The sequence below is a fragment of the Gymnodraco acuticeps genome, unplaced genomic scaffold (assembly GCF_902827175.1).
Source record: "Gymnodraco acuticeps unplaced genomic scaffold, fGymAcu1.1, whole genome shotgun sequence".
Taxonomy (NCBI): Eukaryota; Metazoa; Chordata; class Actinopteri; order Perciformes; family Bathydraconidae; genus Gymnodraco; species Gymnodraco acuticeps.
The window spans coordinates 1,098,564-1,114,833 of NW_022991216.1; the positions used below are offsets into that span (position 1 = coordinate 1,098,564).

At 42.2% G+C, this 16,270-nt stretch overlaps 1 protein-coding gene across 1 annotated transcript in view; it reads left to right on the forward strand.

Annotated features, from left to right (window-relative positions):
• The first annotated feature begins 4,385 nt into the window (after positions 1-4,385).
• LOC117561387 (formin-binding protein 1) overlaps positions 4,386-16,270 on the forward strand; it is an 80,111-nt gene continuing 68,226 nt past the window's right edge. The window contains exon 1 of the mRNA XM_034238724.1: positions 4,386-4,767. Coding sequence (XP_034094615.1) covers positions 4,744-4,767 — 24 coding nt within the window. The 5' untranslated portion in view covers positions 4,386-4,743. The remainder of the gene's footprint in view (positions 4,768-16,270) is intronic.

The window sequence follows — 16,270 nt, forward strand, 5'->3', positions numbered from 1 at the left end:
ACGGCTTTGATACGGCCACTAGTGCAGGTGAAGAGATGTCGGTGAAAAGACAGTTTCAGTCCGGCGCAAAAAACAAAACATGAAGAAACTAGCGCATCACTCGAAGGTGGGTTATTGTATGAGTCAAATGTACAACTTACGAATGTTGTATAAGTCAAATTGCCAATTGCCATCTTAAAACATCAGCTGCAATTCACGACACGAAGAAGGCAGTCTCTGCATAGCATATAGGCTAATGGAGATGCAGTTATTTCCAGCATTCTTTATTTACCATTAATTCATTATGTTATGCCTTTTATCTGCTAATGTACAGGAGGAAGAGTGATACACTGTCTGTCTAGTTGGCTTACATAACAGTTAAAGTTTACAGCCTAAAAAACATGGAGCATTTTTTCCCCTTTTATTCATTTTTATGTCAATTTGCACATTTCATGGTGATGCTCAGCCTCTCCCCTTAACTCCTAACAGTCATCATCATGTCAACCACAACACAGAGAAATACTGATAGAAATGTGTGTGTAGTTGTTGATACATTGCTGACAGAGGGAACTAGAATACAGATTTAAGAAATATCAGTTTTTGAGCATGTCATAAGCATGTTTTGTCTTGACTATACAACTATATTATAATAAAACAATATAGTATTTTTATTATTGAATTGATTATGATTATCATTATTAGTAGAAGTAGTTTATTTGCATTAATTATGTTTTTATCTTTTTGAGGCTAGTATTTGGCAGGAAATGCAAAATTCACCTGTAAACCCATACTGAACGACATACATGCACATTTACCATTTACCTCACTGTATAAAAAAGTAACCGTTGATAATAATAATAAACAGGAATTATATTTGCAAAGTAGCCTACTTTGTTTCCAAAAAAAAAAGTTCACTCCTGTCGGTTGGGGGGGGGGGGGGGCCTCATCTCACAATGTCGCTTGGGGCCCCAAGTTGGCCAGGGGCGGCCCTGCTCTCAGCAGCTTCTACTGAAGCCTTCCGAGTAAATCGCCAGAACGCCGACACCTCCTCATCTCCACCGCTCCCATGTTTTATTTTGTGTTGCCATAAGTTAGTCTCTCTGCGTTTCTGCGCTGGGCTAATGCTAATAATGCTAATGCGAGGATAATAAAATGGCGGCTTCACAAAACTTTTTGGGAGTTTTACGGGGCGTGGTTTGCAATCCGCCCAGCCAATCAGAAATATAGCTATTTTCTCACAAGAGAGCCGCACGAAAGTCCCTGCTCTCTAGCAGCTCTCTGCTCTCTAGCAGGGACTTTCGTGGTGGTAAAAAGGTTCTCATGAACTAATTTTAGTACCGGCTCTTTATGGTGTGAACGCGATAAAAGAGGCTAACGTCCACGCTAGCTGCTATATGTTTTGCATTGAGGTGATACTTGAGGCTTGATGTGCTGCGGTGATATGCGAATTCCTTTTTGCATAATTTGCACACAACCGTGCTCTTATCGACGCTTCCATCCGTCCGTTTTTTAAAACAACATTTCCCACTGTTGTTCACTGGTTTGTTGTTGTCTGAAGTCATGAACGTTAGTTGGTGCTCCAGTATAATCGGTACGCCCAGGGGCGGACTGGGACTAAAATTCAGCCCTGGAATCTGACCCAGACCGGCCACATTCGGGGGGTGGGGGGCGGTGGCATCAGAACAAGAAATTACAATAGCCTACTATTTATGCAGTTCAAGGGATAATTCTCACCTAAAGAGGGCAGACACTCCTCAGATGTCTTAAACACATGGGACATCGTAAACACACAAACATACAGTACTATTTGTAATTAGCCTAGTTATTAGAAATCAGCTGTTTATTAGGATGCATTAATGCAGTTCAAGGGATACTTCTCACCCACCTCTTGCTCTTGCCCATGCTCTTGTATGTGCCAGTTGAGCTGGTTCTTCCACCAGCTCAACTCTCTGTCCCTCATCATGAACGCAGGAGGCTGGCTGTTCTGAACTTGCGCCCTCATCATCATTCTCTTCATCATCTTGCACTTGTTCTAAGCTGCTGATGATAGTGCTCGTAGCAGCGCTGCTGCCAAAAAGATCTGTCAATTTGCGACATTTATATGCTTCACCTGCGAGTGACTTCACCATTTTTCCTCTTGCCTTCTCGCCCATGGATGTATAATAAGAACCCCACCGTTTTCTTTGATTTGTATCCATGTTTTTTCAATCTCCCTGTCTGCCGCATGGGTCTGCCGCGGCGTCTAATCCCTTCTCTTCGTGTGGCCGGTCTTTTTTCTTCTTCGTGTGTGATTATTTGACAGATAATAACCACACAACTGCATTAGCGGTCGCTTTCGCCCTCTGTCGGCCGTCAGCGCAACTTAAAAGATGACGTTAAACACGTTTTTTTAAAGGGCCGGCCGGCCGTCAACAGCCCTTGACGACCGGCCGTTCTGTGGTTCTCCAGATTCTACAGATGGCCAGTCCGCCCCTGGGTACGCCTGAAACTCATCCAGTGAGAAACGTTCCGCGGTGCTAAAAATAAGTGCGATTAAAATGCGTGAATTTTTTTAACGCGTTAATTTTTGTGTAATTAATTAATCTTAATTAACGCGTTAAAGTCCCGGCCCTAGTTTATATATATATCTATGGGCCATCCAGTTATTTTAGCCGGGCCGGCTCAGCTGATTGGTCGTGGTACAGTACAACGGCTTCCACAGGTGACATTTTTTTAACGTATTTATTGTCAAAGCGCTTAAGATATTCATTGCTATCGGGATGTTAAGAGCATTCCATGGAATATAACAAAAAGTGTTTCTGAAATAAATTACATACCCCACCTTTAATGCTCACAGATGAACTCAGCAGCAGACATTTTCACTATGATCACAGTAGGGAAACCACAGGTGTACGTAATGAAAGTGTCTCAGTAAATAATGCATCTATCCTGAATCCAGCACACCTGAAAAGAATGACAAGTTGACAACATAAAGTTATTTATTGTATTGTGTTAGACATATAAAACAGTTTTCTGTCAGAAGAGTGATTGACATTTCAGATGCACCAGTCACACCACTAATTTATGAACAGTCTGGGCATTATATTCTGAACATGTTTTTGTTTTAAAAGCCTTCATTGACAGACCTCCCTTAATTTCTCTCAGCTGAACTCACTGCCCCTCTGTCTCTGCATGTTGTGAACATCCAACCACTAGATGGCAGCGCTGTTGTAACAATATGACCAAAGCATTGACAATGAAATGCACCTCATTTCATAAGTTCTAATTAAATCACAAATTCATTATTATAATAAAGCACAAGACTTATATCTACTGTACTTACTTACTTATTAATCACAATGATCGTAATTGCCATGATATGTGCCATTATGTATATCTTGCTTGGATTCCCACAAAAATAAGTATTTTTTTCAACAGTTTTTGACTCCCCTTAATAATTAATACAATTATTTGATGCCTTTGCTTTTGTCTGATATAGGTATCCACCTATTTATTTACCCATTTATTGTATTTCTCTGAATGTCACCTTTGTCAACAGTTGGTTTGAAATGTACTGTATGAAGTAAATTGTATTTGACTATTGAACACAAACATAATTTATGAAGGTCAACGTCTCTTTTTCAAAAAAAGACAATAACCAAAAGGGTACAAAAACACAAGTTACTTCAATAAATACCAACAACATAAACAAACGAAGACAACGGTCACCCACTCAAAATAGTGTGCACAATGTTTAGAGTGTAGACAAACTACACTTTTTTTTATTGTCAAAGTCACTGAGTCCCGTGATATACTTAATTAATTGTCAAGAAATAAATACTATTAATAGTAACAAGATGGTGAAGCTTTCAGTAGCCAGGGAAATTAAAGGAGGGGGAAATACAATGACCATTTGCAGAATGGGAAGAATTATGTTGGTATGGATGCCTCAACTTGATTCACAACCAGTTTTGTAGGTAGATGTATCTGATAGCTTCTCATATTAGGTTAGTATTATGATAGTAACATCTGGTTCTGTCTGCAGACAAATGTCACCAGTTAAGGCCTTAAGTTTAGACATGAGCAAAAGGTCTATTTTAGCTTTCCTTTTATCTCTTGTCTTTAGTACATGCACATTTCTAAACTCTGCATCAACATCCTGTGTGCACACTTCAGTAGAAGCTGAGGCTGCTGCGGGTGCCATGATCATGCATGGCCAGTCCACTTATATCAGAGACAGAGAGACAATGACAGAAGAGAAAGTAGTTGTATTAAACTCAGTGGGGGAATTCAATGAAACATCTGCCGAGGGTGGTGACCTTTTTGACCCTCCACCACCCCCCATGCTCCCTCAGCAATGCATTCAACCCACATTTCAACAGCTCCTCGGTTCAAACGCACCAGGAAAAGCTAGTGAGCAGCGACTTTAGTAAAAATTGGACATCCCTGCAGAGACACCCCCCCCCACATACACCACCACCTCGCTCTCTTTTTTTCCTCTTGGCCGTGCGCGCGCAGGAGCAGCTGTCATTGGGTCGAAGCGGGTGCCCGCTCTCTGCATATAGCGAGACTATCCTGTTCGAAGATTATGCTGCAGCTCTTGGCCATCTTGTATCAGACAGGATGAGACTTTGATTGAGACAATAACGCGCACAGGAGCACCTTTTGTTTTTTTCCAACTGAATACGGTCGCCAACAGCGAAAAAAAGCCACGAACATCACCGCGGTGTGCTGAAAACACCTCCGACGAGTTGTGGATTATTCCGAGGACACCGTACTGAAACCATGAGCTGGGGGGCAGAGCTATGGGTGAGTCTCTTCTGAACCGTTTGTGGTTCTTTTATACAGGCGTGTGGACCTAACGGTCTCTTAGATAACATAATATGAGGCTGACACAAGCCGCAGTGGCTCCATGTTTTTGTTTTAGCCGCTAAAACCATGTCTGCACGCGGCGCTTTGTGAGGGTTCTAGTCCTGTGTCGATAGCTAATTTGTAGCGCTAATCATTGGTGTTTGTTTGGGTTCAACCAGTGCAACATAAAGGCAAGCAGGGTATGCGTTTTATTTATTCCGAACCATCCATTTTAGTTTACATTTGGGAATTCAAACCACGCTCTGCACACACCCCCTCACAATTTAACATGTTGTTGTTGAGTCTGTATGTTCATGTTTCAGACACTTGTTTTTTTTTACACCGGTTTCATAACCTTTGTATGTAAATGTGATGCATACTTATGCTGTAGTATGCTATGATCACTGTCAGTAGAGGAAGTAGATTGATCTATCTGCTGCACACAATGGGGACTGGAGCACTGCTGGTTAATTCATTGGTAACATGTGAAACGCAACTGGTTAAATCCAGAGCTTGATGATAACTTAATACAAAAAAGCAATACCACACTTAAAGTCAGGCAATCAAAAATATACAAGTAAAACGTGTTGGCAAAATCAAAATACTCATTATGCAGAATGGCCAGTTTCAGAATAATGTGAATGCCTGTTATATAACTGGATTATAATTAGTGCAGGCTAATGTTGCAGCTGGTTAAGGTGGGACTCATCTACTTTATATACTATTGGTTGGCCTAATTTATAATTAATGTGTTCATATGTTGTATAAATAATCAGAATTTGTAAAGACGATAGTGACTGGTGAGGTTAGATACATGTACTGGAGGAATATTTGCTTCTAAAATGGGATGCAGTAAAGGAATACGAAGAATGAAACAGTGATAAGTATCTGGAAATGGTACTGTATGTATTCTTCATCTATAGTTACTTTCCACCACTGATTAACTCACTTCCAATTGATCTCATTTCACCATGACTGGAACTATAGCTTGCTGTTTTTATTCATGTATTTTCATACATATAACCAGGACGAGACACATCTGACAGTTGTATGGCAAACATCATGTAATATATAAACATAACATCTGTGGTTTGTAAACTATTTATAAAGCTACAAAGGGAAATGTCAGATAGGTTGGTCTTGGATTGAACACCACTTGCATTTCAATTCAATGAGTAACCTAAACCTGCACACAAAATCAAAGGGACCAGGAATGACCTGATATCTTATGAATGTTTTATTTGGTTGATCAGGCATTCTGTGAGCCCCGATAGAAACAAAGTAGAAGCCTGGTGACCTTACTACAACAAATTCCTGTGCAATCTAGACACTGTCAGTGGTATTTCACTTTATTCAGACACAAAGATACTCAGACGTTTACGGCATTGCATTGTAAACTACACCATGGGAATAATGAAGATTATAGGACTGTGTCGGACTCTTTTTACGGCTTGATAATAAGCAGCTGTCCGAGAGGAGTTCCTGTTGTTAGGGTTTGTTTCAGTAGCTCATTGTTGTTATTTGGTTGTGGCAATGATCCACTGTATAATAAAAGCTGTCATTCTGCAGGGGAGCTGGCATGTTGTTGCAGGATCATTGCACCTTGAGTTTGAATGATGGTGTGTTTAACGTGTTTGTGTGTCAGTGCAAACATGCATGTGTTTGCCTGCAGGTTACTACATGGAGTTTGCATTTGACCCAGCAGGAAGGGTCACATTTTATTGTCTTAAAGTCTCGATCTGTAGGTAAACAACAATGCTACATTTGATCTCCCTTCTGCAGTTTGCAGTGCGTTTTTCCCTTTCTACAAAACAGCAAAGGGGCCTGGAGATAGGTAAATCATGGGATGTGTTTTCCTTTCTAAGAAAAAAGGGAGGGGAATGCCCTCCCCTGAATTCTCCAGTAATTTACCTGGTCTAAAGTTCACAGCGAAAACAGCTAGTACTCCCACATTCTTGCGTTTTCCCACTCATGTCAGTGTATTTCTGTAATGCTTGACCGAAGAACACTGCGACCCAGGTACTGATGCAAAGCGACTGTAGCCTGGAGACATTCTGCAGGCTTTCATGTGTACCTTAAGTCTGGAAAACATTTGAACCTTTTTTAAATAGAGAGACTGAGCTTTTGCTGAGTAGTGTATCACAACCAGATGCTGGCTCTTTTCCTGTAGCGGGGCTGAATGAAATCCAGACACTTGTTCCTTTAATCTCAGGCCCTGCCACAAATGGGCAGTTGACAGAGCGGAGCAACACTCTACAGGTGGATTATGCAACTGGAGAATGCACACAGCTTGATTTCTTTTTACCCCGACCCAGATATTTCTGCAGAGCAAGGGCAGGATGTTGTGAGTTATACTACAAATACTTAGTAGATACATGTAGGACTTATAACGACAACTAATTGGCAGATAAATTGATTTGAAATGTTAAAACATTTTGAAATGTGTTGGACGATGTCTTCACATTGTTTGTTTTGTCATACTATGAGTCAAAACCCCCAAATAAATAGGTTACATTGGTATGAGAGAACATCCTCACATTTTTGGAGCTGAAATCAGCAAATGTTTGGTATTTGTGATAACAAATAAATAAATCCACTGTAATGATTCTGAGACCAATTTCTGGGTTAATTTTCTGCCGATCAACTAATTGATTTACTCCCTTGCACTGCAGAATCAGAAATCCTTTATTCGTCCCACTACGGGGATATTCATATTATTATAACAGCAGATACAATTAGGATTTTTTTTTTTTAAATGGCTAATGCACACGTTATTAATAACAAAATAAGTAAAAGCAAAATAGCAGATAATACACCATGGTAATAAGTGTGAAATTGCAGGAGGTTATATTGCATTTGCGTATGGCACAACATTTTATATAATCAGACTGTGTTATTTCACATCAGGGGTATTCCAGTCTATGTGGGGGTGGTCTACAAGGGGCCGTGGTGGTCTTATGGTGCGGTCACACCGGACGCGATGCGAATGTTCGCTTCGCTCTAATCGCATCGCTCTAAACGCTCGAGTTTCACCGCGGCTGTCAGCTGTGTTTACTGGCATCATTCAAACAAGACGCGCTGGCTAGGGGGCTACAACTACAACAAAATGAACATATTTGACCGTGATTTAATTGTAATACACGTTTCTAAATGATGCCGAAGTAACAACATACCGATACCGGTTAGTAAAAACCATGAATTAATGCTTTGACAAGTCTGCAGACAGACGGCAGGCGAAAAACCTTTTAAATTATATATTTATATTTTACATTCGCATCAACGCGTGCCGTCGGAGCTAATTCGCGTCTGTCCGCGTCTCTGCATTGACTTTAAAGGTCCCATGTCATGGCCATTTCCACTGATCATAATTCCATTGTTGAGTTCTACTAGAATAGATTTATACTGTGCAATTTTCCAAACTCACATTGGTTTCGCATACAGCATCTCTGTAAACTACGTGTATTCACTCTCTCCACTAAACGGCTCGTTGCAGCTCTTGCCCCCCCCCCCCCCCTCCCTGTGAGCCCAGTGTGCTCCGATTGGTCGGGACCAGTCGGGACGTTGTGAATCGCGCTGAGCTCCGTGGAGGTGTGATTTCCTTGTTTAGCGATACACAGCAAAACACAGCCAAACTCACCCTGAGCACACACAAAGTCACAGCCGAAGTAAAAACAATAAGTGTGGCTTGATATTGAGTAAGAAAAAGGTTGATAAACGCTGTGAGAATGGGTCTGCAGAGAGAATGGGTCTGCAGAGAGAATGGGTCTGCAGTGAGAATGGGTCTGCAGAGAGAACGGGTCTGCAGAGAGAATGGGTCTGCGGTGAGAATGGGTCTGCAGAGAGAACGGGTCTGCAGAGAGAACGGGTCTGCAGAGAGAACGGGTCTGCAGAGAGAACGGGTCTGTAGAGAGAATGGGTCTGCAGAGAGAATGGGTCTGCGGTGAGAATGGGTCTGCAGAGAGAACGGGTCTGCAGAGAGAATGGGTCTGCAGTGAGAATGGGTCTGCAGAGAGAATGGGTCTGCAGAGAGAATGGGTCTGCAGAGAGAACGGGTCTGCAGAGAGAACGGGTCTGCAGAGAGAATGGGTCTGCAGAGAGAACGGGTCTGCAGAGAGAATGGGTCTGCAGAGAGAATGGGTCTGCAGAGAGAATTTCGCCGCGATCCCAACTGTCTGTTATCAGCCTGCAGCCAGGGAGGAGAGATCAGCAGAGCTGCCTGCACTGAGTGTGTGAGGAAGTCCGTGGATTGGTCAATTTGGACCAATCAGCGGGGGCTTAACGTAACGGCTCCGCGGACGTAACGTAACGGCTCCACGGATTGGTCCATTTCGTTCCGGAGACGACATGACATCATGATGTCCCCGGAAGAATCAAATGGACAGTGACGTATCTCCAACGAGGCGTTTTGGGGAGGTATTTTCTGTGTTAGAGTTTTACTCCCTACATGGTGTACTTTGAGGGCTTTGACTCTGCACACCATTTACATTCATAAAAACCTTCATAACACACAAGGGGACGGGTAATAACCGGAAAAGCATGACATGTCACCTTTAAATGTAATTGCGCCTCCCCCAAAAAATCGCATGGCGTCCGGTGTGAACGCACCATTACAGCCTGACTGCTGCAGGAAGGAAGGACCCGTGATATCTTTCTGTGAGACACCGCTGAATATAATAATATAACAGAAAGTTCCTCTCCTAAATCATTCAGATGCAAAATTCTACTCAACATTAGCTATTCTGAACTCAGGCGTTTAAAGGGAAACTCGACAATCTCAACTTGCTTTTGTATTTTATATTTTAGTTTAGTTTTCTGATAAAGAAGAGATGAAGCGCCATGACAGATGTACGATTTGGCCCCTCACATTTTATCTTGCTCAATGTGGTTCCTCGCTGTTAACAGGAAACCAAATGATATGTCAGGAAGTAAAGTCACACTCGTTTCTCAACCTCTTACACACTCATCTTTTGCTCTGGTGAAGCAGTGCAAACCGGCCTTGCTGTGATATAGTACTGGTTTATGAAGTTAGAAGCATGGGATTTAAAGTTCATTTCAATAGAGACCTGTTATGGGAAGTCATGGCTGGAAGGGCTTTGTTTATGCTGTGTGTGTCAGCATGAGTAAAGCACCAGTCAGCTGATAGACTCCAAAATGCTGAATGCCTTCTGGGCAACATCACAGTAATGATTACAGTCTTCACCATCTACTTAAAGACAGACTGTGGGAATGTTAGCCGCCATTAAATGATGACCAACACTGAGCTGTCTATCTAACATTACAATCAAGGTGTCTTTTAGAAGTGTTGCAAAAGCATTGTTGGCTTAAAGAAACTCCAACTCTGAGCTGACCTTGAAAGAATGTTAAAGATCACGTGTATGCACAGTAAGGACCCCAAGCCCCTTAAAAAAAAACATGTAGAAATGCAACTAAGAAACAAGGAAGTAAAATGTGGTGAGACATGTGATTGTTTCTCAGCGGAACAGGGGTCCAAAAAAAACAACACAAAAAGGACTATTTTACAACTAACGACAGCGACATCACACCTAAAATAACCACTCTACATGTAGATCGAATTAGCTGAGCTTGTTTTAGACATTTAGAAGAAAGGGAGACCGCAACATGACGGAAGTATTTCCTCTTGAGGGCTCAGGTGTCAGGTCTAGCTGGCACTGTACGCAGCAGAGGGCCAACGTTATTTTGTGGCAGTGGCACACACATAGACTAAATATCAACCATCTATAGTAGCTTAGAATACAAAAAAGGAAGTTAAACCTTGGTTTTCAGGTTTTACGTCAAACAAAGGAACTCCTATACCTTTCCATTATGACACACCTCGAATGTTTCACTTCTCTTGTGTGGCTGATTTGGGAACTGGATGTGAGCTACTTTTCTGGCAGTTGCACACAGGAGCCCACTAAATGTTCTGTCTATAGGATGTAAAAGCATCTTGTCCTATCATACGACTTATTGATAAGGAAACATGGTTGAAACTGTTCTCAAAGAGCAGCAGCTTAAGGTAAGTTGAGATGCATCGGGGTCTTCGGCAGTAGCTTTAGGAAAGTAGGCAAATAGGTCGACATGTTGCCCTTAACTGAACCTTGCAGTGTTCCATTAGTGTGTTACGGTGTTTGTTCCGCTCTACAGTCACAATGATCAGTAGATCCATCTCAGCAAGTTGCTAGACAGAAAAGTATCACCGACAATCTTTTATAATCGGTTCACCGTTTAATTATTTTTTCATTCAAAAATGCCAGTGATCTTTGATTTTATTTCACATTAGACTGTCACAACTTTTAAAGACAACCTCTTTGACTTTATAAACCGGGCTGAACATTTCCCACCATTTTCTGACATGTTATAGATCAAACAATTAATTGAATAGCCTGAAGAATGAAAGGCAGATTAATTGGTATTGGAAATAATTGTTAATTGTAGTATTCAACACATTTTGAGTCGCCAATATCTGCCTTGCCTTTGGGGACAGCTTGAGAGATTTTCAATTGTAGGCACACTCTTCTCTGTTAACCATCGCTCTTTTGAGGAGGGAAAGTGCCATTGTCTGCAGAGGCTTTTTAAATGCCACTTGTTTCTCTCATGTCATTAACTGGGGCTCCAGACTTTGCCAGAGGGGAGCAGACAGAAGTCTAAACCTCATGGTGTTGTTGTGTGGGGATGCATTCACAGCAGATATCAGGGAGGGTCTCCTGGTGGTGTTCTTATGAAACAGCCAGTGTTGCACGGAGATTTCCTCTGTGTTGTACCTCGACCCCCCCCGGGGTCAGCCTCCCCCCTGCTGATCACTTGACATTCAGGCCACTTCCAGCACTGAAACCTGAGCTAGTTTGTTTCCCTCTGTCAGTGTGATGAAGTCAGGGGGGGGGGGTTCAGAGTCTGAAACCTTTAGCAGACTACAACAGACATCCCTTCACCCCCCATTACATCTTATACTCATCACCACCCACCTACTGGCTCAGTGAGCCCTTAGAGAGGCCTTTTTCTCCTCAGTCTTTGAACCTCCATCATGGTAAAGACTGCACCCCGGGGAGAGGAGCAGAAAGAGAGGAGGGGTATTTCAATTGACACATGTAATACATGCAGATACATGAAATAAAAAAAAGGGATTCTCTCTTGTCTAATAAGGCTATCCTTGTTTGTCGAGAAAATCCTCCTATTGAACAAGGTTAGGGTTCTCAAAATACAGTTTGAAAGTAGTGTTGTTTTTGTATGTTTTGTAAAATACTTTAGTAACAACATTTATATTTTGAAAGTCCTTTAAATGATAAGATAAGGAAAGACCTGTCGGTACCACTTTACAATAAGATTGCCCTTATAAAGGGTTAACGAATAGTTTGTAATTCATTTATTAATTAGGTTGTAAACACTATAAATCATGAATAAGCTTTTATAAGACATGAGATAAACAGGGCAACTGGGACCGGTTGCTTGCCAAATAGTGAGCCCACATGTATCTGTACTGCTAAGCCTTATATTGGCTACCTAGCATACTTCGTCTCCTTCATCAGCCAGCATCCTTGGTATCTGTTGCTCACTGAGTTGATTCTCGCTGAGTAGCCAATATAAGGCTTAGTCATCTTGCCAAATAGTGAGCCTGTGTTGATGTATGAAAACTATGTTAGAACTGGTTTATAAATGGTTCTTAATGATTAATAAAGTGTTTACAACCTAAACCCTTTATGAATCCTTTATAAGGGTAGTCTTATTGTAAAGTGGTACCGACCTTTCTTACCTAAGCTAATTGACTATCCTCTGATATTTATGGAGGTAGAAACTACAACATCAATCTGCCACTATATCTTAAAATGTAAGCAATATACAATTCTCATTGTCTCTTTAGTTGGCTGCCTCTGTTTTCTGGAACAAAACAAGATATTAAAGACATCTATTTTGACTGCAGGAAATATGACAGATTTGTGTTGCTTCTAAAATGTGATGGATTTTTGTAGATTCTTTGTACACCAGTTTGTATCTTACCATAATAGTGCTCTTGCATCCCGATAGCAGGGCTCTGGGCCATTTAGTTATTATATCCATGAAAAGGTGACTCAATCCTTTCAACCACATACCTACTGGTACAGGTACACTGTGGGTGTTTCTCAATGTCGAGTGCGCTTGCTTGGTAGCACATGTCTTCCGAGTCACTTGCTTCAGAAGCGAGGCAATAATGCTTCCTGGCATTCGGAAAACGAAGAGTGGAACAGGCGAGCAAGTGTGCAGGTGTGCGTCATATGAGAGGCCCTGTCTTACATTTTCCACCACAGATTTGGGGAAATTGGTCCGTGCGCAAAGCATTGTGGGGATTTTAAGGCCGCGGAGTCTACACATGTGCAGCCTTGAAATGTCTCCAAACGAAGTACGCCGGGCTCGGTAGAATTCCAAGTATGCTGGACATTGGAACGGTCCTTCGGCGGCACTCTATGGCGTAGTATGCTTGAAATAGTGGCTCTGGAGCAGCTTTACTCGACATTGAGAAACACCCTGTGTAGCCTTTCATCTGGAGTCATCATTGCCTCTTCTGGTATTTGTAAAGTCGCCCTCTAATCATTGCTGTGACATTGGATATTATACAGCTGCTGATCTCACACTCACTCTGACATTTTGTCCCCTGAGCCCCCTCCCCTTCCATGTTCTCCTAATGACTGTTATATTGTACTACATACTGTAGGTGTCATTTGTTCCTGAGGCTGTGTCAGCATTGAGTTCCCCTCCACAGAGTAATGGAGGAACATCAGCCCAGTGATTGTCTGCTCTGTTTTACGACTGTTCAAGGTGAAGGATGAACACAGGGCTACATCCTTTTTTCTCTGCAACATCTCCATTTCACCTGCTGATGCTTTCAGGCCTCAGTGCGCCTCATTGTGGAGGTCATTGTGTAGTAGTAGTGAAGTGATTGTGTTTGCATAGAATAAGAGAAGTAAGCAGTGAAAAAAGCCATAGAATTGGCACAATATAATATTTGTTCATGTATTTTTTGTTGAAGCAATTGTCCTTAGAGCTCAGGAATGCATGAAATATTGGCGCCCCATCAGTATCATCTGTATCGCTTTCTAGCAATAAGCATTTCCAGCAATATGACATAGCTACTGAGAACAATTTAAAAAAAACTAATTTGGAGGTTTTATTCATTGGTTAATCATGATAAAAATAGATAATAATATGTTTATTTCATTACAAAGGAGTCTTGATCTTCTCTGCAATTAGGTAGGTGCACCCAAAAAAGTCAATTCATGAAATAAGTATGAAAATATGGGCCGGAATTACATTTTGTGCATCTCTAGAAACAAGCTCATATCTTCCTGTACACAACAACTAATAAACATTTAGTGTGTGAAGTAAATGTTACATGTTTGGACTGAATGCAAAGATCGTTTTATTTGAATACCGATTTGACATCTGGAGTACTTGGTCAGTGTGTGTTTATTATCCCTAAAGAGCACATAGTGATAGCCCAGATGTACGCGTGGTGAAGAACTAAAGATACTGTTGCACATTTTATTAGCTCTGGTATCTCAATCCTCCATCTGTCCTCTATGGTGATCATCAAGCCAGGGAATGTTTGAGGCCAGACCGTGGGTTTGCTGCTTGTGGGACAGTGCTGGTCTGTTTTTCTTCTTCCTAAAATCTCAGGGAGGAGAAGATGTCATACCAGATGTGGTCAGTGGACATTGTGGGCACCATGTGAAGCATTTTATATGTAGCAGTTACTCTACGGAGCTGCTTGATGTGAAATGATTCAAAGCCATAAAGAAAACAGGCCCGTGCAGCCATGCAGTTACACACTTGTCTCCCACTGCTTAAGAATATTTGAACTGCTGGAGAAATTACCAGCTTTCACTGCAGCAGCCCACTCTTGCCTTCTTTCACATTTCCTCATTTGCTCCGTTTTTTTTTTCTCAATACAGCTTTCATCACTCTGACTCATTCCCCTCTCCTGTAATTGCCTCTGTGAAACCGATGGATACCGAGCTTGTCCTCAGTTAACTTTCTTCTTCTAGATTTCTCAGCTTTGTTCTCTCACAGTGGGAGAATCACATTGTTGTGATTATTGAGAGGCTGTGTGGGCTTGAGGAGGCTTCTTGGCATCATACTACATCATTGTGGTCTGTTAATGCTCTCCAATCTGCAGGACGTCAAAACCTATTTGCTTCAGCAGGATTATCCATCTTCATTTAGATGTTTTTTATGATACAGACTGTGGATATTTATCAATGTACATGATGGCTTGAGTTTTTGATTGTATTAGTGAATTATTTAGGCAGTTAAAGGCATTTGGTGTAATATCTATCACTTCCTTCCTCTAGTGGGGTTCTGGCTGTGTTCCCTCTCCCACACACACAGTAGAGACACTACAAATATTAACCTGAAAATGAGCATAATATGTCCTCTTTAACGGCCCGTCCACACAGCGGCGTGCGTTGACGCTTCACCATTCACTTTGAATGGGGTGACGTCACTTTTCGCCAAACTGCATTGCGGGAAGCGACGCGGAGCGTTGCTGGCGTGGCTCGCTGAAAAAGTTGAGCAATGTTCAACTTTTGACGCCTCGGCAGAAGCGTCAGCCAATCGAATCATATGCCAGTACAAGCTCTAGCCAATCAAACCGCTGCTTGTGTATCAGGGGTAGGGGTGGGCGATATGACGATATTAGGTCTCCACGATATGCCTTTTCAGAGATATCATATCTATCGTGATAGTGCACCAGGGTAGGATTTTCACGGCGGCCATGACGGCCGGTCTGGCCGTGAAGCCCCGAAAATAATTGTAGTCCTACGGCCACCGTGGCCTGCGTGCCTCTGATACCCTGATACTGATCGAAGTTGCTTTAAAAGCGTCAGAACAGTGGTTTCTGAACTGCGTTATGCTGCGTCAGTGCGTTCACAACGGACGCAATGCGAATATTCTCACCCTAACGGCCCGTCCACACAGCAGCTTTTGGCGATTTGTCCACCGCTTCCAGCGCGTCTCCGCCCATTGACTTTGAATGGGGATGACGTCACTTTCCCTCGCTTGTCGCCGAACTGCATTGTGGGGGGGCGAGGCGAAGATTTCCAGGATTTCCAGGATGTTCAGGATTCCAAAGTTGAACAATGTTCAACTTTTGAGGCTGAGCTGGAAGCGACAGCCAATCAGATCCGTTTATGCAAATCTGACAGTTCAAGTGCTAGCCAATCAAACCGCGTGCAAGCTGGGAGAACGAGACCCGCAGTTCATTTCTATATTCCACAAAAATGGAGGAGAACTTAGTTATTGCGGTAGCAAATCACCCGGTTCTTTATGACCAGTCCCTATTTACTTACCGGGATACAAACCGGAGGAACCAGGCATGGAGGGAGGTGGCAGAGGCAGTGGGTGAAACTGGTAGGTTTTCGCTTGTTTGGGGATTTTATATCCAGTTTACTTCGTTGCTAGTTTACTTCGTTGCTAGCAAGCATAGACAGTATCA